The sequence below is a fragment of the Arabidopsis lyrata genome, assembly GCF_000004255.2.
Source record: "Arabidopsis lyrata subsp. lyrata unplaced genomic scaffold ARALYscaffold_1, whole genome shotgun sequence".
Classification (NCBI taxonomy): Eukaryota; Viridiplantae; Streptophyta; class Magnoliopsida; order Brassicales; family Brassicaceae; genus Arabidopsis; species Arabidopsis lyrata.
In genome coordinates, this window is record NW_003302555.1 from 567,732 (window position 1) to 588,233 (window position 20,502).

At 35.0% G+C, this 20,502-nt stretch overlaps 7 protein-coding genes across 10 annotated transcripts; 2 read left to right on the plus strand and 5 right to left on the minus strand.

Moving 5' to 3' along the window:
• Positions 1-3,340: 3,340 nt before the first annotated feature.
• LOC9328159 (translocase of chloroplast 33, chloroplastic) lies at positions 3,341-5,379 on the minus strand. Its single transcript, XM_002892051.2, has 8 exons — positions 5,289-5,379; positions 5,064-5,171; positions 4,852-4,959; positions 4,622-4,746; positions 4,104-4,368; positions 3,935-4,003; positions 3,696-3,857; positions 3,341-3,616 (listed from the first exon to the last, which is right to left on the minus strand). Exons 2-8 carry the CDS (start codon positions 5,157-5,159, stop codon positions 3,548-3,550), a joined length of 894 nt encoding a protein of 297 aa, XP_002892097.1. The 5' UTR covers positions 5,160-5,171; positions 5,289-5,379; the 3' UTR covers positions 3,341-3,547.
• A 101-nt stretch (positions 5,380-5,480) lies between these two features.
• LOC9328160 lies at positions 5,481-7,622 on the minus strand. Of its 2 annotated transcripts, none has more exons than XM_002892052.2 (2): positions 7,467-7,622; positions 5,481-7,018 (listed from the first exon to the last, which is right to left on the minus strand). In XM_002892052.2, the coding sequence occupies exon 2, from the start codon at positions 6,923-6,925 to the stop codon at positions 5,564-5,566; it is 1,362 nt and encodes a 453-aa protein (XP_002892098.1). In that variant the 5' UTR covers positions 6,926-7,018; positions 7,467-7,622; the 3' UTR covers positions 5,481-5,563. The 2 variants fall into 2 exon arrangements, with proteins under 2 accessions (XP_002892098.1, XP_020868913.1); XM_021013254.1 differs by lacking the exon at positions 7,467-7,622 and adding an exon at positions 7,391-7,459.
• A 372-nt stretch (positions 7,623-7,994) lies between these two features.
• Positions 7,995-10,295, plus strand: LOC9328161 (cathepsin B-like protease 2). 3 transcript variants are annotated; one of them, XM_002889348.2, is made up of 11 exons: positions 7,995-8,180; positions 8,393-8,446; positions 8,529-8,609; positions 8,694-8,850; positions 8,955-8,959; positions 9,042-9,116; positions 9,207-9,332; positions 9,422-9,640; positions 9,714-9,827; positions 9,915-9,950; positions 10,043-10,295. In XM_002889348.2, the coding sequence occupies exons 1-11, from the start codon at positions 8,103-8,105 to the stop codon at positions 10,175-10,177; spliced, it is 1,080 nt and encodes a 359-aa protein (XP_002889394.1). In that variant the 5' UTR covers positions 7,995-8,102; the 3' UTR covers positions 10,178-10,295. The 3 variants fall into 3 exon arrangements, with proteins under 3 accessions (XP_002889394.1, XP_020868092.1, XP_020868091.1); XM_021012433.1 differs by lacking the exon at positions 7,995-8,180 and adding an exon at positions 8,190-8,244; XM_021012432.1 differs by lacking the exon at positions 7,995-8,180 and adding an exon at positions 8,220-8,306.
• Positions 10,296-10,543: 248 nt separating this feature from the next.
• Positions 10,544-12,854, plus strand: LOC9325459 (cathepsin B-like protease 2). The gene is made up of 11 exons (XM_002889349.2): positions 10,544-10,743; positions 10,871-10,924; positions 11,008-11,088; positions 11,179-11,335; positions 11,445-11,449; positions 11,532-11,606; positions 11,699-11,824; positions 11,913-12,131; positions 12,213-12,326; positions 12,417-12,452; positions 12,562-12,854. Exons 1-11 carry the CDS (start codon positions 10,663-10,665, stop codon positions 12,694-12,696), a joined length of 1,083 nt encoding a protein of 360 aa, XP_002889395.1. The 5' UTR covers positions 10,544-10,662; the 3' UTR covers positions 12,697-12,854.
• A 51-nt stretch (positions 12,855-12,905) lies between these two features.
• LOC9325460 (mannan endo-1,4-beta-mannosidase 1) lies at positions 12,906-15,803 on the minus strand. The gene is given in 6 exon segments (XM_021012431.1): positions 12,906-13,370; positions 13,468-13,676; positions 14,089-14,208; positions 14,579-14,758; positions 15,392-15,730; positions 15,732-15,803. Coding segments are annotated over 6 exon segments (1,299 nt in total). The 5' UTR covers positions 15,789-15,803; the 3' UTR covers positions 12,906-12,976.
• Positions 15,804-17,065: 1,262 nt separating this feature from the next.
• LOC9328162 (uncharacterized protein C9orf78 homolog) lies at positions 17,066-18,631 on the minus strand. Its single transcript, XM_002892054.2, has 6 exons — positions 18,420-18,631; positions 18,111-18,308; positions 17,882-18,005; positions 17,716-17,789; positions 17,468-17,625; positions 17,066-17,371 (listed from the first exon to the last, which is right to left on the minus strand). Exons 1-6 carry the CDS (start codon positions 18,518-18,520, stop codon positions 17,193-17,195), a joined length of 834 nt encoding a protein of 277 aa, XP_002892100.1. The 5' UTR covers positions 18,521-18,631; the 3' UTR covers positions 17,066-17,192.
• Positions 18,632-19,172: 541 nt separating this feature from the next.
• Positions 19,173-20,296, minus strand: LOC9328163 (germin-like protein subfamily 2 member 2). Its single transcript, XM_021013897.1, has 2 exons — positions 20,122-20,296; positions 19,173-19,863 (listed from the first exon to the last, which is right to left on the minus strand). Exons 1-2 carry the CDS (start codon positions 20,231-20,233, stop codon positions 19,319-19,321), a joined length of 657 nt encoding a protein of 218 aa, XP_020869556.1. The 5' UTR covers positions 20,234-20,296; the 3' UTR covers positions 19,173-19,318.
• Between the last annotated feature and the right edge of the window lie 206 nt (positions 20,297-20,502).

A 20,502-nucleotide genomic window follows, 5' to 3' on the forward strand; every position in this document is an offset into this window, starting at 1 on the left:
ATGTAAATTTAATCAAAATTTAAAAACAGAAATTAATTTTTAAATTTATATTATGTGTAAACATGTTTAACTTTAGAACACCTCTTAGGGTTTGAATGTTGCGTCCAATTAGTTTACACAAAATTTAAAAGCTTAACAATTATATAAAAAAAACAGTTTATCCAAAATATTATTTGAAAATAAAAAAAACATTAAAGTTTTGATAGTAATATAAAAATTATGAATTTAATAACACTTTTTTAATAAAATAACAAGTGTTAAAAATTTAATTATGTGTAAACCATGTTGAACCTAGAATACCTCTTAGGGGTTTAGATATTGTATTCAATTAGTTTACACCAAATTTAAAATTTAACACTTATAAGAAAAATATTTATCCAAAATATTAAATTTTTAATAGTAATATAAAAAATATAACATTAAAAACGTTTTTTAATAAAAAACAGGTGTTAAAATTTAATTATGCGTAAACCATATTGAACCTAGAACACCTTTTAGGGGTTTAGATGTTGTATCCAATTAGACACAAAATTAAAAAATTTAACACTTATTAAAAAAAAAACATTTAAAAAAAAACAAGTGTTAAAAATTTAATTATGTGCAAACTATATTGAACCTAGAACACATCTTAGGGGTTTGGATGTTGTATCCAATTAGTTTACATAAAATTTAAAATTTAACACTTATCAAAAAAAAAAAAAAAAAAACATTTTTTAGAAAATAAATATTAAAAATTTAATTATGTGTAAACCATATTGAACCTAGAACACCTCTTAGAGGTTTGTATGATGTATCCAATTAGTTTACACAAAATTAAAAAATTTAACACTTATAAAAAAAAACAAAACATTTTAAAAACAAGTGTTAAATTTTTTAATAATGTGTAAACCATATTGAACCTAGAACACCTCTTAGGGGTTTTGATGATGTATCCAATTAGTTTACACAAAATTAAAAAATTTAACACTTATAAAAAAAAAACATTTAAAAAAAAAACAATTGTTAAATTTTTTAATAATGTGTAAACCATATTGAATCTAGAATACTTCTTAGAGGTTTGGATGATGTATCCAATTAGTTTACACAAAATTAAAAAAAATTAACACTTATTAAAAAAAAACATTTAAAAAAAACGATTGTTAAATTTTTTAATAATGTGTAAACCATATCGAACCTAAAACACCTCTTAGGAATTTGGATGTTGTATCCAATTAGTTTACACAAAATTAAAAAATTTAACAATTATAAAAAAAACAAAACATAGAAAAAAAAAACAAGTGTTAAATTTTTTAATAATGTGTAAACCATATTGAACCTAGAACACCTCTTAGGAGTTTGGATGATGTATCCAATTAGTTTACACAAAATTAAAAAATTTAACACTTATAAAAAAAACAAAAAAAAACAAAAGAAACATTAAAAAAAAACAAGTGTTAAAAATTTAATTATGTGTAAACCATATTGAACCTAGAACACCTCTTAGGGGTTTGGATGATGTATCCAATTAGTTTACACAAAATTAAAAAATTTAACACTTATAAAAAAAACAAAAGAAACATTAAAAAGAAAAAATAAGTGTTAAAAATTTAATTATGTGTAAACCATATTGAACCTAGAACACTTTTTAGGGGTTTGGATGATGTATCCAATTAGTTTACACAAAATTAAAAAATTTAACACTTATCAAAAAAACAAAAAAAAACAAAACAAAACATTTAAAAGAAAAAATAAGTGTTAAAAATTTAATTATGTGTAAACCATATTGAACCTAGAACACCTCTTAGGGGTTTGGATGATGTATCCAATTAGTTTACACAAAATTAAAAAATTTAACACTTATCAAAAAAACAAAAAAAAACAAAACAAAACATTTAAAAGAAAAAATAAGTGTTAAAAATTTAATTATGTGTAAACCATATTGAACCTAGAACACCTCTTAGGGGTTTGGATGATGTATCCAATTAGTTTACACAAAATTAAAAAATTTAACACTTATCAAAAAAACAAAAAAAAAACAAAACAAAACATTTAAAAGAAAAAATAAGTGTTAAAAATTTAATTATGTGTAAACCATATTGAACCTAGAACACCTCTTAGGGGTTTGGATGATGTATCCAATTAGTTTACACAAAAATAAAAAATTTAACACTTATCAAAAAAAACAAAAAAAAACAAAACAAAACATTTAAAAGAAAAAATAAGTGTTAAAAATTTAATTATGTGTAAATCATATTGAACCTAGAACACCTCTTAGGGGTTTGGATGATGTATCCAATTAGTTTACACAAAATTAAAAAATTTAACACTTATAAAAAAAAAAAAAAAAAAAACACAACATTATAAAAAAAAAAACTAAATCAATACCTAGTTCGATTCATAGAAGAAATAACTTACAGGGAATAAGTGCTGATGATAGTGTTTGTCCACAAATCTAGTAGGCGATAACTTCCAATAGGAAGAAATTGAACAAAACGACGAAAGGAGTCAATATTGGTTGAGAGGGATAAATAATAAACTTAGAAAGAGAAGAAAATAAAGAAAAGCAGAGAGGATTTTGGAGATTACTTACAGGTCAAGAAAGAGAGGATGATGAGATTGGTGCTATTGTTGAGTCATAACTGCATCAACCCTAATTGAAGCAGACAAGGAGGACTGTGATTGTGAACAAAGATTGGGCCTTCTTCTCACCGGCGATAGGGTTTGTGGAGATTATGATCGACGCATGCTGCGGCCTCTCATCCACCGCCACGGCAAGTATCGTCGAGATCAATCGACTAAAAGTAAAAATTGGCGGAGACGAACAAATTCGTACGGATGATTGAAGATTCACACGAAAATAGTTGCGATTCAAAGCTTTAGAAGAACACGAAAAGATATAATGCTTTGCTTTAGAACTTTCTCTCGAGATACAATTTTGATTTCTCTCGAAGAAGTAAGAAGAGATTACGACTATATTTATAAGCAGTGAGATTATTAGGTCGTTTGGGAAAAACAAAAAGGAAATCTCTTTTATACACACATGTTAAATTAAAAAATGGAAAATCACTCAGATCAATAAAAATGGAAATTTCTTTTATACATGTTAGTATGTTACCAAAAAGAAAAGCAAATTGTTACGTTTTTGTTACGACGTCGTTTAAGAGTAATGACGTCATCTATTTCGTTTACGAGATTTGAGGGTTTCTTACCAATTTTGCTATGCATTAGCTTCATTGCTAAATCTGCTTTTCCCACTTTCCTCAATGCATTGATCATCACTGTTCTGATCCTCCATGGCACTTCTCTTCCTCTCTCTGTAATTTACAGAGTGTTTTAATCCGTCCGCTAAAGACTTCTTCGATTCAAAGAGAACAAGCGCTATGTAACCATTTCATTGAATCCAGAAAACATAGCAATCTTTTCTTTCAACAAGTCTCCATAAATTACAGACAAAGATAAACCCGGAAACAAGAAAATGTTGCAGATGAAATCTAAAAAAAAAGAACAATAGAAAACCTCTTCTTCTCCTTCTAATTTGGTCACAACAAAACCTCTTCTTCATAGCCTCTTAAAGTGGCTTTCCACTTGTCTTGATATCATTTCTGATTGCTCCTTGAATCATCTTAACGATCAAATACTGAAAAGTAGAAGAAAGTATTTCACTTGTTTACCAAATTCGAACAAGACAATAAAAATCAATTGTGTCTCTTTCTTACCTGAACACCGATGATAAGAGGGATGAGTTTCTTTCCTTTATCATCAGAGTAAGATCCATCTACCATCTTCTTGTCTACATGAATTGCTTTTCTCTGGTTTGTTGCTACATCAGTTATCGCCTTAACCAAGTTCGGGATCCATGCTTCACCATTCGGAAGAGCCTAAACCAAGAGCAGGTAAGCAACTTTTAACAGTCTCTCTCCAAGTCGGATCAAATCAGAGATTCGAAAACACAAACCTTTTCGTCCTTATCGTTCTTGCTGCATCTTCCGCTGTTCTCTGCATAGACTACCGCGATTGCAGAATCCTACAAGCCAGTAGAAGAATGAAACTGATTCTTGCTACAATGAACCAAACATTGGTAAAACTATTTTAAGAGACTTAGGTATATCTATAAATAATCATACCTCAAACTCTTGTTTTCGCATTTTAGAACCAGCACGGATAGTTTTGAGAAGAGAATCTGATCTCTTGGAGGAAAAAGTTTCGTAAGAAAGTTCATCAGGAGGGGAAAACTGAGCATGAGTCAGAACAAGCAAGGTTTTGAACCATATCTCTTTTCCAAAGGTTTGGGTGATTGCCTTAACAACTTGCTTATCTAGCTCATCGACTCTATACACGTCCAAACGATCAACATAGAGCAAGACATCTATGGTTTTGTTCACAAGAAACCTGCCCAAAATCCGAGAAACACAACAACTATCGTAAAAACCTCCACACACACACTCAAATATACAACTTCAGCCTAAACCGGGATAGGCATAACTAAATTTTTTAACAAAAACCCACAAGTAAACATTTTATCACATATTTACTTCAGCCTATATGCAACAAGCAGATCTAATCACATCAATGAAGAGCTTGTGAAACAAAATGTCATCTACGACAATGAACGAAGACAGATTGGAAAAGAGTAGCTACAGACCCTTTGATTAACTCGAGGGCTTGGTGATTGACATATCCAGCTTCCACAAGTCCAGGGGTGTCAATAATGTTGATAGTGAACCCTCCCATTGTTCTTGAAACCATCACTGGTCTCAATCCTTCAGCCTACAAAATCAACAAAACAGAACCATCAATATCTTGACATGACTAAACTTTCTTAATCCAAATTAAAAAAATCAATTCCAAGTTTAGAGAAACTAAATTACGTACCTGGAAAGGACTGACACGGACGACTTGTTCACCGATAAGAGAATTGACAGTGGATGATTTTCCAACACCGCCTTTCCCAAGAACAAGAACTGTCATTGAGTTCATATCCTGCAATTACAAAAAAAAAAAACCCATCATTATCTCCTAATCACAACGGAGAATCCGAGAAACCCACTTAACCACCAAAGAAACAACAACAACAACAACAAAACCTTTTGTTTCAATTTGCCGAAGAATTCAATCAGCTTTTCTTGGGTAGCTGCTGGAAATTGCTGAAACCCAACCCATTCACGAACGAGAGACCCCATCACTCCAAAACCCTTCAACCAAAATTTATGAGTTTTCTTTTGGTATATAATCACTAAACACCTAGTGATGACGATGATTATAATAAACTTCGAAAGCGATAACGTTTTGGGAGATTTGGAGGAGCTTACCGTTGTTGTGAGCTTTCGAGGTTTTTGGAAGAAGCTCTCTCAATGCGTTCCGGAGAGAAAAGCTAAAGCGTGTGACCTTATCGCAACTTTGTTTAATAGTTATAATTATTTTCACTTTTACTCCTCTATTTCTTCAATGTTTCTTTTTAGTGCCCTTAAATTTTGAAAACTAACACTCAACCCCAAACCGAATCCAGTTACTAATTTGGATTACACTTCATATTTCCATGGAAGAGTACATTAGGTGGAACATTGGATTAGCATAGCGTCAAGGCTCAAGCGATTCTCTGAACCTTTCTTCGCTTGTACGTCAAGGAATACAAATTGTCAGTATTGGCTTCTCGAGCATGATTGTCTTCGCTAAGGACACGCAGCGGTTTTCTCAGGACCTTGGCTTCCCTCTGAAAGTTATTACCAGACAAAATCCTCTTGCTCTCTGCTGTTTCAGAGCCTCTGTCAACAGTCCTCGGCTCAAAACCAGGAGAGTTCAGGTGGTAGTGGACATATTCTTCTTGCTTTAGAGGCAGATTATGATGTTCTGTGCTGGAGTAATTTGAAACACCAAGAGCTCTGGGTATAGTGTGTGTTGGATCATGAAACACCGGTTCTGTACCTTCGGTTGATCTTTGTGTAGTTTCCAAATAGGTTAAGAAAGGGTCTTGGTGATTCAGTAAGCATTTTGGGAGTTCTGAGATAGAACAGCCAATAGTTCCGTAGGGTGGTTTCTCAAATCTCGTACCTAAGTATGGAGACGCTGCAAATCTAGTACTCTTTGAACCGGTTTCATGGATTTGCTGGAGATTGTTTCCTGGAGCTACATAGGGTTCCCTGAGAATGGCAGAAGAAGATTTAGGGACTAATTTGAGAAGACCCTTTGGCAAAGTCTGATGATGATAGCCAGCAGAAACTAAGCTGGAACGTTGGTACCCGAATACTCCTCCCTTGGTTATCTTTATCTTGAGACCGTTCTTGGAGCTACCACTGCGAGGGAAGGTTAAACTTTTCGTTCTATTTCTTTCCACAGGTTTCACTACATTGGGAGTTTTGAATCTACATGTAGCACTATCCATTTCCTCAGATGGAACTCTATTAAGGCCCAGTCGCTTCAGATTACCGGTTTGAGTTCGTCCTGACCAAAGGAGGAGTCTTGAGTAATTGCCGAATTTTTTTCCATACTGAATCCACAACCTTTGCATCTCGGTGAATGTCTTGATCAGCTTTTCATGATAGAACTTTAAAGAGTAGTAATACTTTCTCCTCTTGACAAACATAACACCTTGTTTGAAACAAGCTACCTTTGGAGTAAACAATCCTCCTCTCAAATTCTTGTAAAACTTAACCACTGGATTCCCAAAATATAAATTGGCACCACCGAGAAGTTCCTGCATTGTCAGAATAAAAGTCTGTTGATCCATATCTGGCAGAAAACATGAGAGGAAGAATCTTTCTTCGTCTGTAAGAACTGAGTTCCAAGTCTCAACAGACAATATCCCCGTGAAATCTGGTAGATCATAGAGCTCGTATGGTATGTTACAGAGCTGACCTTCTACCATAGCTAGCTCACAGTTCGCTTCCGCAATGTCGCAATCATCAGATTCATCTTCTGAGTCTACCCCAACTATTTTATTCTTAGTCATCTCTCCACCTATAGTATTGAAATGATGACCACTTACTACCCTTGCAGCCAAAAATACTTCAAATCTCAGTACAAAGGACCATAAGCAGGAGACCTAGAAAGAAAACGTTAAAGAGACTCATCATCAGCAATTTGCAATTCCAGAATTCCACTACAAGTTGTTGCAATGAAACGAACATAAATAGCATTTTACTCACTGATTTCTGCAACAACACTATAAAACACTATGAAGCACTCAAAAGAAGAAATCGTAGAGCCAATGAAAGACACAAAACCCCAGAAAATCTCCCAGATCGGATCAGATACAAAGCTTAAAGACAATCGATCTCGGATTCAATCAATAACCAAAACCCAAACCTCAAACCCTTGGATTTGACAGCAAAAATGTGCAGAAATTTGAATAAATCAAAACAAGTATCATACGAATATCAGCACAAATCGGCTCCGATGAGTGTAAAAAACCTACCGGAACAAATCAAAATTGAAGAATCTGGCGATATACAGAAAAATCGATCGGAAAGCGTAAAAGACGAGGAGCTTACCGGCTCTAAAGACAGATGAAATTAGCAAATTTAGGGTTGCAGGAAGTATATCCGCTTTGCTGCGGATACGAACTTCATCATCGTCTTCAAAGATTCTCTGCTTCCTTTAGAGAGATTTCTATGGCTTTTTCGAAGCTTGAATGCCACAGTGTAGAGGCTAATTACTGTTACACTTGTAATTTGACTTTTTTAATTAAAGCCGCCTAAAGTAACCAATCGTTTAATTACTTTAATTAATTATTTTAAATTGTGCTTAATAATTAAGTTAGACATTAATTACTTCACAAATAGTTTGGGCCTGGAACCCAAAACCAGAAACTCATAGGCCCATTTAAACTTAATAAAGGAAATCACCTTGGTCTTTAACCCCATTCCTATGATTAATTAGTCATTTTAAATTATGATTAAGCAAGTTAGACATTACTTGATATTTTAGTTAGTATGATAATCAACGGACAGGATCCTTGATGTAAAATCATCTGTCACTTTCAGATTTTCTAAAAGATAAGCCTTTCTCTTGCTCTCTCTCTCTTACTAGAAAAGACAAATTCTACCGTTTCAAAAGTCTTGAGCAAATCATTGTTTTTTGATTCTTGAATTCTTTGAGGGAACGAGAAAACTGTACAAGAGAGATTCATGGCTGATAGTTGTTGTATCAGACTTCTTCACTTAGCCTTTGTTTTCTTGCTTTTAATTTCATCCTTCATCTTGCAGGTACCTTAAACTTCGTACTCTCTGTGTTCAAATTGCTTTCAAAGATCGATACTTATGGATGCTGGTGCTTGTTTCGAATTTTTCCTTATTGTGGGAATGATTATTTGTTGGACTCTTGAGCTACAAGTTAAAAAAAAAATTCCAAACTTTGTGAATTTTTCGATTTTTCTGTAAGTTTTAACTTTTGAAGCTGGTTTGTCTCTTAATCTCAGGGTACTGCAGCAGGAAATCTTTCCAAGCAGAAACTGACCTCATTGATTCTTCAGGTTTTGATCTTAGTCCACCCAATTTTCTGTATTGTTTTCGTCTCTTTTAGATTGCCTAAACGTTGATGATCGACTTTTGCAGAATGAGATTGTAAAGGAAGTCAATGAGAATCCAAACGCTGGATGGAAAGCTTCTTTGAATGATCGGTTTGCAAACGCCACCGTGAGTTTATTATCACCTCCATGACCTTATCTCTTAAGAGCTACATACTTATCATTGTTCCTGAAAACTTGTGTTTTTGTGTAGGTTGCAGAGTTTAAGCGTCTTCTTGGTGTTAAACCAACACCAAAGACGGCATACCTAGGTGTACCTATTGTAAGACATGATTTATCTTTGAAGCTTCCAAAAGAATTTGATGCTAGAACAGCTTGGTCACAGTGCACAAGTATTCCAAGGATCTTAGGTCGGTTATAATCTCTTAGCTCCCACTCTCTGTCTTTTATCTAATGATTTACTGACTCTTCTTATGTTTTATGTCAAATACTCTCCCCGTTTATCGCACTAAAGATCAGGTAAAACATCATTTGAGTGGGTTTTATATTGAACAATGTGTTACTCAGGTCGATGATAAAATTATGGTTTTGGTTTGTTTAGGGTCATTGTGGTTCTTGCTGGGCATTTGGTGCTGTTGAATCACTCTCCGACAGGTTTTGCATCAAATATAACTTGGTAACACAAATTTCTCCATCAAGCCAAGATTGATGATTGCTATCGCTTTTCTCTTCGAAGATTAATGTAACTGTTTTTGTTCCCTTGCAGAATGTTTCTTTATCTGCCAATGATGTTGTAGCATGTTGTGGATTACTTTGCGGTCTAGGTTGTAATGGTGGATTCCCAATGGGTGCATGGCTGTACTTTAAGTACCACGGGGTAGTAACCGAAGAGGTAAATTCTCATTATAACTGCAAAGAACATATAATAATGTCAAAGTGTTCAAAATGTATTGAACTTTTGCAATGTTGTTGGTTCTTCAGTGTGATCCATACTTTGACAATACTGGTTGCTCTCACCCGGGATGTGAACCCGGTTACCCTACCCCAAAATGTGTGAGGAAATGTGTTAGCGAAAACCAGCTATGGGGTGAATCAAAACACTATGGCGTCAGCGCATACAGAATCAATCATGACCCTCAAGACATTATGGCAGAGGTTTACAAGAACGGACCTGTCGAGGTTGCTTTTACCGTTTACGAGGTAAATAAAAGGTTTTAGATTCATTAAACATATCATGGAACTCCACATCTTCATGTATCCTTTTTTTCTACAGGACTTTGCACATTACAAATCAGGAGTGTACAAGCACATAACGGGTACTAAGATTGGAGGTCATGCTGTTAAGCTCATTGGCTGGGGAACTTCTGATGACGGCGAAGATTATTGGGTATGAATCTACTTTTAACACTCTGGATTTTGAGTTTAGATCTAGCTGGAAAATTAATTAAAAATTTGTTCTTTTGAATGGTTGCAGTTGCTTGCAAATCAATGGAACCGAAGCTGGGGTGATGTAAGTTGTTCTTCTCTCCGATCAAACTTTTAAATTTGACCTTCCAAGTAAACGAAACACAGAACCTGAGATATGAATTGTGAAAATTTCAGGATGGTTACTTCAAGATCAGGAGAGGAACGAACGAATGTGGCATTGAACACGGTGTTGTAGCCGGTTTACCTTCAGACAGGAACGTATTTAAAGATGTAACCACTTCAGATGATCTTCTGGTTTCCTCATTTTAAACAAGAAGATGTGTCTCTACTTCTTCTGTGATACTATATACAACTGTTAATAAATTAGTTACCGAACTAATGCAATGAATAAATAAACAATCAACATGTTACAAAAATACTTATGACATCAGAGATGCAAATTCCCCAAATAAAAAGAATAAAGGAAGGAAGTGTGATTAGCAATAGCATGCAAGAGGACTGTTACAGTATTTATCGCCTAAAGTAATCCCTTAATTACTTTAAATCATTCGAAATAATGATTAATAAATCAAGTAAGTAGAACAAATCGAACGGTCAGGATCTTCTAGCGATCTGTCATTCTCTAAAAGTCAAAAGATAAGCCTCTTTAATCTCTCTCTTTCTTATTCCGTATTAGAAAAGAAAACTTCCATTAGAGAGAGAGATACCTTGTCCAAACTCTCTGGCAAATCATTTGTTTGGTTTTTGGAGTTCGTTTAAGGGATTGAGAAAATATCAACAGAAGAGAAAGATTCATGGCTGATAAATGTATCAAACTTCACTTAGCCTCTGTTTTCTTCTTTTTAGGGCTTCTAATTTCATCCTTCAACTTGCAGGTACTTGAACCTTCATAATCTCTGTCTTCTTTTTACTTTTTCTGGGTTTGATCATTTTTGCTTATTTGTTGGACTCTTTAAGCTACAAGTTTTAAACTTTTGAAGCTGGTTTGTCCCTTGATCTCAGGGTATTGCAGCAGAAAATCTTTCCAAGCAGAAACTGACCTCATGGATTCTTCAGGTTTTTGATCTTAATCCACCCAATTTTCTGTATTGTTTTCGTCTCTTTTAGATTGCCTTATCGTTGATGATCGACTTTTGTAGAATGAGATCGTCAAGGAAGTCAATGAGAATCCAAACGCTGGATGGAAAGCTGCTTTCAATGATCGGTTTGCAAACGCCACTGTGAGTTTCTTATTATTACCAATTAAGAGCTACAGAGATCTTATCAATGCTTATCAATGTTTCTGAAAAGTTTGTGTTTTTGTGTATTAGGTTGCAGAGTTTAAGCGCCTCCTTGGTGTTAAACCAACACCAAAGACGGAATTTTTGGGTGTACCTATTGTGAGTCATGATATATCTTTGAAGCTTCCTAAAGAATTTGATGCTAGAACCGCTTGGTCACAGTGCACCAGTGTTGGAAGGATCTTAGGTCTGTTTTCATTTTTTTAGATTTCCACTATCTCTGTCTTTTATCCAAATTATTTACTGACTCTTTTTATGTTTTGTGTCAAATTCTCTCCTCAATTGTCTCACTAAAGATCAGGTAAACACATCATTTGCTTGAGTTTTATATTGAACAGTGTGTTACTCAAGTGATGATAACATTATGGTTTTGGTTTGTTTAGGGTCATTGTGGTTCTTGCTGGGCCTTTGGTGCTGTTGAATCACTGTCTGACAGATTCTGCATCAAATATAACATGGTAACACAGATTTCTTAATGAAGCCAAGATTGATGATGTGTAGCGTCTTTCTTATGGAATGATTAATATTAGTTTCTTTTGTTCCCATGCAGAATATTTCTTTATCTGTCAATGATCTCTTAGCATGTTGTGGATTCCTTTGCGGACAAGGTTGTAACGGTGGATACCCAATTGCTGCGTGGCGGTACTTTAAGCACCACGGTGTAGTAACTGAAGAGGTAAATTCTCTTTTTACTGCAATGAACATATATTAATGGCAAAGTAGTTAAAACGTATTGAACTTTTGCAATTTTCTTGGTTCTTCAGTGTGATCCATACTTTGACAATACTGGCTGCTCTCACCCGGGATGTGAACCCGCTTACCCTACACCAAAATGTGCGAGGAAATGTGTTAGCGGAAACCAGCTTTGGCGTGAATCAAAACATTATGGTGTTAGCGCGTACAAGGTCAGATCTCACCCTGATGACATTATGGCAGAAGTTTACAAAAATGGACCTGTTGAGGTTGCCTTTACTGTTTACGAGGTAAATACTAGGTTTTAGAGTGATCAAAGATATGATTATATCATGGAACTCCACATTTTCATGTATCTTTTTGTTCTACAGGACTTTGCACATTACAAGTCAGGAGTGTACAAGCACATAACAGGTACTAACATTGGAGGTCATGCTGTTAAACTTATTGGCTGGGGAACTTCTGATGACGGTGAAGATTATTGGGTATGAATCCACTTTTGACGCTCTGGATTTTGAGTTTATTAGATCTAGCCTAAAAATTCACAACATTTTCTGTTCTTTGAATTGTTACAGTTGCTTGCAAATCAATGGAACCGAAGCTGGGGAGATGTAAGTTCTTCTTCCTCCAATCAAACTTTTAACTATAACCTTCCAAGTGGCAACATTAGAATTCCAGAGAAACACACAGAACCTGAGATATATAATCTGAAAATTTCAGGATGGTTACTTCAAGATCAGGAGAGGAACAAACGAATGTGGCATTGAACATGGTGTTGTAGCTGGTTTACCTTCAGACAGGAACGTATTTAAAGGTATTACTACTTCAGATGATCTTCTTGTTTCCTCATTTTAAACAGGAAGATGTGTCTCTACTTCTTCTGTAATACATAATTTGCCAGTGTGTTGTTGTTACCAATGAAATAATTAAACGACTTTCGACCCAAAAAGAAGTCTATTGTACATAGCATTTAGCTTTTTTTTTATATCCAATATAATGTGTTGTTGTTTCCATTGAAAGAATCAAAAGACATTCAACTATTCTATATACTAGCATTTAGCTTCTGTTCATATTCTATTTTATATGTTTCCTTTTTTATACATTCTAGTTTCTACTGTGTTGTATCTATACTGTTTCATTCTGCACTATGTGTGACCAATGGTGGATACTTGAGGTTTCTCAGTTTACTAGATTGCTCGGCGATAAGCTGAGCAGTAGTATTAGGACCTGCTTGCATAAAAACCTCGTAGCCATCACCTAACAGACCAGTTCTATTGGTTGTAAGCTGCCAGAAAACTCCACCAGTACACGAACCACCGGTTCTTGCACTGTCGTAGATGACATCATAAACTCTCTTGAAAAACTTGTTCCGTTTCTCTAAGCTGAAACCAGGATACTTTGAAGATTTCCCAAACTCTGTTATCAGTAAAGGCTTCATGATGATATTGTTACAGTCTTCGATATGTGATCCGATCCATCTGTCCACAAATGTATCTTGTTCTCCTGTTCTTGAGCTCTGTAATGGTAGCCTGATCTTGATTTGATACAGAGAGAAAATGTGTTAATATGACAACAAACCAGAAAACACCAATTTTGATCCATTGAATAGAGAGACTGATGACTTACCAAGAATCCGGGTAGATATGGATAGTGGCGAAATCGATATCGGGAATTTGGTTATTGGAAATGAAATCTGTACCGGTTAAGACCCTCCCGCCGGGATTGTAAACCGTTCTTTCCGGTATAGAATCTCCGTAAAACCCTTCAAGCCCTATTTCCAGTAGATGGATTGAGTCTATGGACTTAACATAACTAGCCATTTCCTTCACCCAATTCTGCACACAAAACGACACCGTTTAAGTATGTATACGTGTACATGTAACATGCAGGCCCGGCTCACTCATCGGCAAGACCCGGTGCCATACAAAAAAAAAAATTCTATCTTTAATAAAAAAATTTGGATATATTTCATAAACTATTTTGTATTTTATAGCTATTTGGACCTATTGTTTTTGTTTATTAATTTTGGGCTTCAATATTACCTTTTAAAATAGAATTTTGGGACCTTTACATATAGATATTTTATAAAATTTAAGCATAATTAAATAGTTAAATAATAAAAAAACTATTAATTTGGACCTTAAATTTGTTGGACCCAGTGCAAATGCACCAGTTGCACGTGCATATAACCGGCCCTGGTAACATGTTGCATAATATTCACTTATTCAGAGAGAGAAGAGAAATAACCTGTAGAATATTCGAACCAGTGACATTGCAGCGAGGCTCATTGATGAGTTCCCATGAGAAGATGGTCGGGTCGTCTTTGTACATTCGACCAGTGATTGTGTTTTTCCTCGTCAACACGGTCTGTTTCATGGTTTTGTCAAACCGCCGGTTTAGTTTGATTTTTAAGTCGGTACAAATATACAAAATTCTAAATATGATCTAATCTTTGCAAAAAGATATTTAATTTAAGGGACATTCGTCAATAATAAGTTAATAAACATTTTTGGATTGGTACATTTTGTCGTACTTTGTTCATATTTTTAATTGATTAAAACCTAACTTTTGACATTTCAAAACCGTCGGTTATCTCGCGTTAACGTGTACAAATATAATCTGAATATTTTTGCCAGTAACGTGTCGTGTTACATATGATGATGACCTCGATATCTTTTAACTGATACTTATCTAATCAAATAAGTATATGAGATCAATTTTTCATATTATTACTAACCTTCACGTGGTTCTTGTAGAATTGCTTGACAGCTGAGTTTGTATAGAATTCATCCGGTTCATCTAAACCGGCCCATTCTACGTACTTTTTTCTCCCTCCATAGTCTTCGTAATTATTGACTAAACTAATTATCAATTTAATTTTAAACCTTCCAGCTTCATAGACGACAAAGTCTAGCCCCTGCTGGCACAAAAACTTTGTATCAATTACTCATAAAACGCAATTATAGTCTGCTTTTAATTTATCTATTAATAAATTAAGATATTTTTATTAGGTCAACAAAAAGGTATCTAGTACCAAATTCTGCTTCTAATTATGATTAAGAATATTAAATTATATCTATGCTTTTGCCATTTTTGTGATTATCCACTTTTATATTAGCCTATGAAAAAGACACGACTATTTTTTTCAAGAAACAACCAAAAAAGTTTGAAGTTCGTTTGTCGGAAAGTAATATTTTGAAATTCGAATCATTCAATTTAGATTCAACAAACAACGGTCATCCAAAGATTAATATACATGACCATAACATATTATATACCGGTAAATATTTCTTTATAATTCCGTATAATAGTGAATACATAAAAAATAATTAAATAAATATGTGAGATAGAATGATAAATTTATTAAATCAGTAAGCTAACAGATCAAATCATGATAAAAATATATTAATTTGTTGTATAATTGAAAAAAAATATGAAATTGTGATTTCATCGTTTTTGCAATGAGCCATCAAAGTTCTTAAAATATAAAATATACGTGTGGTTTACAAAAAAAAAAAAAAATGTGTGTATGTGTATGCATGCGTGTTACCTTGAAAACGTCTTCACTATAGGAGCCAGGAGAGATCTGAAGAGGAATGTAATCTCCTTCGTTGAAACCCCAAATCCTAGCGACGTTCATTCCCACGGCAGATGCTTGCCGGAGCGCCGTCGTGACAATACCCCTTCCTTTAGCCGCCGTGTCAGCCGCGGTGGTCATCATCCAATAAGCATTGAAGCCGTTTAAGTAAACTTGTTCTCCGTTCAACACGAACTGCGTGCCGTTTCTCCCGACGAAACCTGTATTTGCGGCGACGCAAATGCGGTTGTTTCCGATGAGAAACGGAAGAAAGAAAAAGAAAAACAGCAAGATGTTTAACATTGTGATTTGTGAAACGTTTGCCGACTTGAAGAAAAGAGAATGACACAACATAGAACTTTAAAGACATTTGTGTGTGTTGTGTTATATATATACATTACAGATGTCTTACTGCCTACGCATTTGAATACTATTCATTTTTGTCACCATATTGCCTACGTTTAATTGAAAATATGTACACGGAACGCGTGAAATTTAGATAGAGTTTTTTTTAACGTTTAGCAAAATCATTTTTGAACTTGTATTCTTGGGTTAAGAAAACTATTAGTACTTTATATACTGATACAATTTTTCTTTTTATTTTTTTCAAAATAATGAGAGGTTTTATTTTTGGCTTAAAAGCGTACTATTTTTCATTTCTCCATTAAAAGGGTTTCAAATTGTTAGATTTAAATAAACTATAAATTTTCTTACAGTGAAAGTTTAAGGAAATTATTTTGGCAATTGGTTTTAGAATATATAGATGATACGAAGTCGAAATAAAATGATGATACTAAAATTATTTACTTTTGAATGTAAGCATGACACGCATGTGGAATGGAGCTATCATACTTTAAGTTAGTACATATGTAATGTAAGATTATTTTTATTTCATTAGGTCGACGACTCAATCATATAAGATGAATTATTGAATTTAAATTCTCAACAGAAATAATTATTGAAATTGAGAAACTTCACATGGATTTTGTACTCTCAAAAAATTGATTCGAGACTTTTTTAGGATGCTCTGCGTTTTAAAACGCCGTCGTGACAATACCCCTTCCTTCACATGGATTTTAGATACTTTTTTTCTCTTCTCGGGCCCATTATGTTTTTTTTTTTTTTTACATCTTTGGATCGACAAGGCCCGATCCATAGCCAATCCCTACTACGCGGGGTAACACGACTTAGTGGAGTCAAACTTCGGTGGGGAAGGCGGAGTCAAATGGACTTAACCACTTGACTAAAGGCACATCTCCCATCTCCCGGGCCCATTATGTTTAGACTTTAATTATTTAAACTTGTCTAGCAAATAACTAGGGAATTTGGGATGATTAACAAATAAATAATTTGGTCTACACCATGTGAAAATGAGATCTAAGATGGGCCATTCTCTTCTCAAGTTTTGTTTCACGTTATTGGGCCTTTGATAAAGCCCGTAAATTTTGTGTGCCAAGTTAAGAATGTAGGAGATGCAGGTGATATTTCCCAAGTATGGATCAAAAGGCTCTAGAAGCAACAAATTGGCAAAGTCTCTCACTCAAAATCCAAACCAGCAATGGGAAAATCAAGACACCACTTTCCTTCGAATTGGCAGTTTGGTCAGAGCTTTAACAGCAACTTAAACTTCTGAAAGCACATTTTAACTATGGACAATGTAAATAAAGATTTGTTTTCTTTAATGAAATGTTACAGAATTCCAGTACAACATAAATCTAACATCCAAAAGAGTGTTACCCGGTCAAACATGAAGTCTGCAAACATGCTTTTACTTTTATCTTCGCATTACACGATTACGCTCTCTCTTGCGAAATCGTTCTAACATGATTTGATCAGTTGCTGCTTGTCTGCTTTTCCCTGAGTCAGCATTATTGTTACTACTGCTAGTAGAAGGTTTAGCTCCTTCACCATCCGCTTGAGGTCCACCTCTATCTTTGTATAGCTCAGGATGCTCTGCGTTTTAAAAGTTCATATCGATCAATACAAGAATCAACACGAACATGGACTAACAAATGGAACAAAAGAGAAAAAGGAGTCATAAAGCAAAACCTCTTCTAAGCTTCTCAGCATAATCTTTTCCACGTTGGAAGTAATCCGCACTATAACTAGACGGAATGCTAAACTCTGACTTTGGCCGACCCATAAGCCTCCTCTCTTGCAGAAGCTTCTTGGCAGCTTCTGTTTCTTCAATGTTCTTCAGCTTGTATCTAAATATTATCCATCCAAAAAAAACCATTAATCTCTAAAATACTCAAAACACATGTATCTTCAATCTATGATTGAGAATGTATTCATACTCGATTGGGAGTTGGACTTCTGCTATTCCGGTAGTCCACTGCGTCGAGCTCTCTTCCGAGCTCCGCTTCTTAACCTGAGAAGGAAGGAAGGAAGGCTTTCAGTAACTAATAACAATCTTAATTCCTGTTACACATAAATACTAAAAACAACCACAAAGCAACTTACTTTAAGATGATCAGGTATCTTATATAACTCATCTTCCACTCGCTTCAATTCGTTCTCAACCTCCTCTGCATCATCAATATTCTTCCCCCTTTTCTTCGCCAATTCTTGTTCAATGTACTTTACCCTAATGAATCAAAACAATCTTCAACGCTTACAAAGACAGCTCACTCTAGCTTAACCTATTTTACTACCAAGAAAATTAGGGCAAAACTTGTAAAGAGATGCTTACATGTTGGGATCTTCAATCAAAACAGCAGTCTCTTGAGCAAAAGTATCTTGCAACACAAGCTCCTCTTTCTCTCCTTCAGCTTCAGTTTTCTCCACTGGTTTCACTTTTCCGATGCTAGATTGCGCCGTAGATAAAGCTGGGATCCCTAATTTTCTCTCTCTCAGCTTCTGCAGAAACTTCACCTCCTCCAACGCTAATCTGTAGATCAACCAAAAATCAAACCTTTTTAACAACCCATCAAATTAATGGAAGAAACTCAAACGATAAAACTCCAAAAGAAAAAAAAAACCTAAAGATGGTGAGACTGACCTTCGCTTCTCTTCTTCATCTGAAATTGCGGCTTTGTTTACATCATTATCTTCCTCTTCCTCCTCGAAGCTACGCTTCCTGAAATTTCTCTTCGGTGGCATCGCAGACAGAAACTATCGGATTCTTGAAAGAGCTTCTGGGACTTGAATAGTGAAGAAGAAGACGACGACGACTCTAAGCTTTTAGATTGATCTGAATTCTGAAAACACACTCCGTCGGCTAAAATCACCAGCGAAACGCATCGTTTTAATATGGGCCCTATTAGTTAGCCCATTATATAATTTTTTTAAAACATTTAAATAAGATCATTTTATATAATTTATTACGGGCCATATTAGTTAGCCCATTATACATTTTGCCAGGCCCACGTTAGCTTGTATTCAACTTAAAAAGTGTGCATCACTAGTCCAAGCTCTTGGACGAACACTTGATCTCCAAGCAAGCAACCCTGCCTTAATCTATAAACACTTAGCCTTTTAACGAACCAATAGTCTCTCATCCGTAGCGACAGATCAAAACCCTAAGATTACCGATCAATAGTCTCTAGCTTTCTTGATCAATCCGTCAAAACCAACCATGGATGGTGCATATATAGTTCTCACAATTCATCAGTTAGGATCTCTCTCCACCGAAATTGTCTTCTTGTTTTCTTTTGTTGCTTTGCATCTGTAGATCCGAGATTGACTGTTGGGAATTTCATGTGACGTTTTAAGTTAATAATGGTTTATACATTTTTTCTCACAACGATAAAAATCACATCAACAAGATAATCACAGTAATACCTTCTTCTTTTTTTTTGTCAATTACAGTAGTGTTAAAGATAACCTTTCTAGGTTTCTCTCATCATAACCGGTTACAATATATATTCATGTTTTATTTGTTTGATAAACTTTCAAGAATTACTTTTTAGTGGCAAGCCTTTCCTTAATCTTATCAACCATCTTAGACCCCACCTGAAAAGTCTTAGTCAACACATCTTCCGGCAAAGCAGGCTCCGCCGCAAATAGGGTTGCCGCAACGGAAACCGTTCCGGGCAACTGACTATTAAACGCCGACAGAACAGAAGCCGGAGATTTCCCATTGTTCTTCTGAAAATGCACAAGCCCTCTTGGAAAAACGAAAACTTCACCAATCTTAATGGTTTTAGTGAAAAGCTTATTCGCCGTCGTGATAAATCCAACTTCGAGCTCTCCTTCGAGGACGTAGACGACTTCGGTGGCGCGTGGGTGAGTGTGCGGTGGGTTTAAACCGCCCGGCGCGTAGTCTATACGTGCTAAGGAGACGGAGAGAGTGTTGAGGCCTGGGATCTTCTCTACGTTGGCTCCAGTCACGGCGGAACCCATAGTGGAGTTTATGGCGGCGGGTTTTGAGATTCCGGCGAAGAAGAAGTCGGACGCCGTGATGTTTGATGTTTCCTTGCATGGGAATCCATTCAGTTTGGTTCCTGCCATACGCACATCGTGGCCATAAGATAGTAAGTCAACTTAGATTTTTTTTTAGTCAACTTAGATTTATTGGTGCAATTAATATTCCCACAAAATATCTTTGGAAAAAAAAACAAAATCTCTAATTTCAACATATGTATTAATTTTACTTTTGGTTTGAAATTTACATAAAAGGTTAATAAAGTTTGAGATGATCCTGATAGATAGATATTAAAACATGACGATAGATTGAAAATTTGAACTAAGATAATTTCTACCGTGAGATTTATCGGCAACGCAGAGATCTTGAAGAGCGTCGGGATCGTATGCACGAGTTGAAGTGATAATGCAAGATAACACAATGATAATAGAAATTCTCAAATTCATCATGGCTCCAAATTAAATATTCGTGAAAAGATGGATTTTATTTAACTATGAAAAAAGAAGCTTGAAGTTTTGATACTTATAGAATCTTAGACCAGTTTGATCGACAAGTCATTTGCTTGGCGAAGAAAAAAACCGAACATTTTCATTTGTCTTGAATACCAAACTAAGAAATGTACGTCATAGCTAATTAGTAGGTAAAACGATGCCTTTCTGACATTGTTTTTCACTAAAGCAAGTCTTATTGAGACAAAAGGATTTTTGGTAAAAGAATG

Bases quoted from the DNA above. Each gene is read 5' to 3' on its own strand.
- LOC9328160 (XM_002892052.2), bottom strand. From the start codon at position 6,925: ATGACTAAGAATAAAATAGTTGGGGTAGACTCAGAAGATGAATCTGAT.
- LOC9328161 (XM_002889348.2), top strand. From the start codon at position 8,103: ATGGCTGATAGTTGTTGTATCAGACTTCTTCACTTAGCCTTTGTTTTC. The intron at 8,610-8,693 runs GTGAGTTTATTA...GTTTTTGTGTAG, and splicing joins ATCGGTTTGCAAACGCCACC to GTTGCAGAGTTTAAGCGTCT. The intron at 9,951-10,042 runs GTAAGTTGTTCT...TGAAAATTTCAG, and splicing joins GGAACCGAAGCTGGGGTGAT to GATGGTTACTTCAAGATCAG.
- LOC9328163 (XM_021013897.1), bottom strand. From the start codon at position 20,233: ATGATGAATTTGAGAATTTCTATTATCATTGTGTTATCTTGCATTATC. The intron at 19,864-20,121 runs GTAGAAATTATC...TGCGTATGGCAG, and splicing joins CGTTGCCGATAAATCTCACG to GAACCAAACTGAATGGATTC.
- LOC9328162 (XM_002892054.2), bottom strand. From the start codon at position 18,520: ATGCCACCGAAGAGAAATTTCAGGAAGCGTAGCTTCGAGGAGGAAGAG. The intron at 18,006-18,110 runs GTAAGCATCTCT...TTGATTCATTAG, and splicing joins TTGATTGAAGATCCCAACAT to GGTAAAGTACATTGAACAAG. The intron at 17,372-17,467 runs GTTTTGCTTTAT...TTTAAAACGCAG, and splicing joins TGCTGAGAAGCTTAGAAGAG to AGCATCCTGAGCTATACAAA.
- LOC9328159 (XM_002892051.2), bottom strand. From the start codon at position 5,159: ATGGGGTCTCTCGTTCGTGAATGGGTTGGGTTTCAGCAATTTCCAGCA. The intron at 4,747-4,851 runs GTACGTAATTTA...TTGATTTTGTAG, and splicing joins TCCGTGTCAGTCCTTTCCAG to GCTGAAGGATTGAGACCAGT. The intron at 4,004-4,103 runs GTATGATTATTT...ACTGGCTTGTAG, and splicing joins TGCGAAAACAAGAGTTTGAG to GATTCTGCAATCGCGGTAGT.
- LOC9325459 (XM_002889349.2), top strand. From the start codon at position 10,663: ATGGCTGATAAATGTATCAAACTTCACTTAGCCTCTGTTTTCTTCTTT. The intron at 10,744-10,870 runs GTACTTGAACCT...CCTTGATCTCAG, and splicing joins TTTCATCCTTCAACTTGCAG to GGTATTGCAGCAGAAAATCT. The intron at 12,327-12,416 runs GTATGAATCCAC...GAATTGTTACAG, and splicing joins ATGACGGTGAAGATTATTGG to TTGCTTGCAAATCAATGGAA.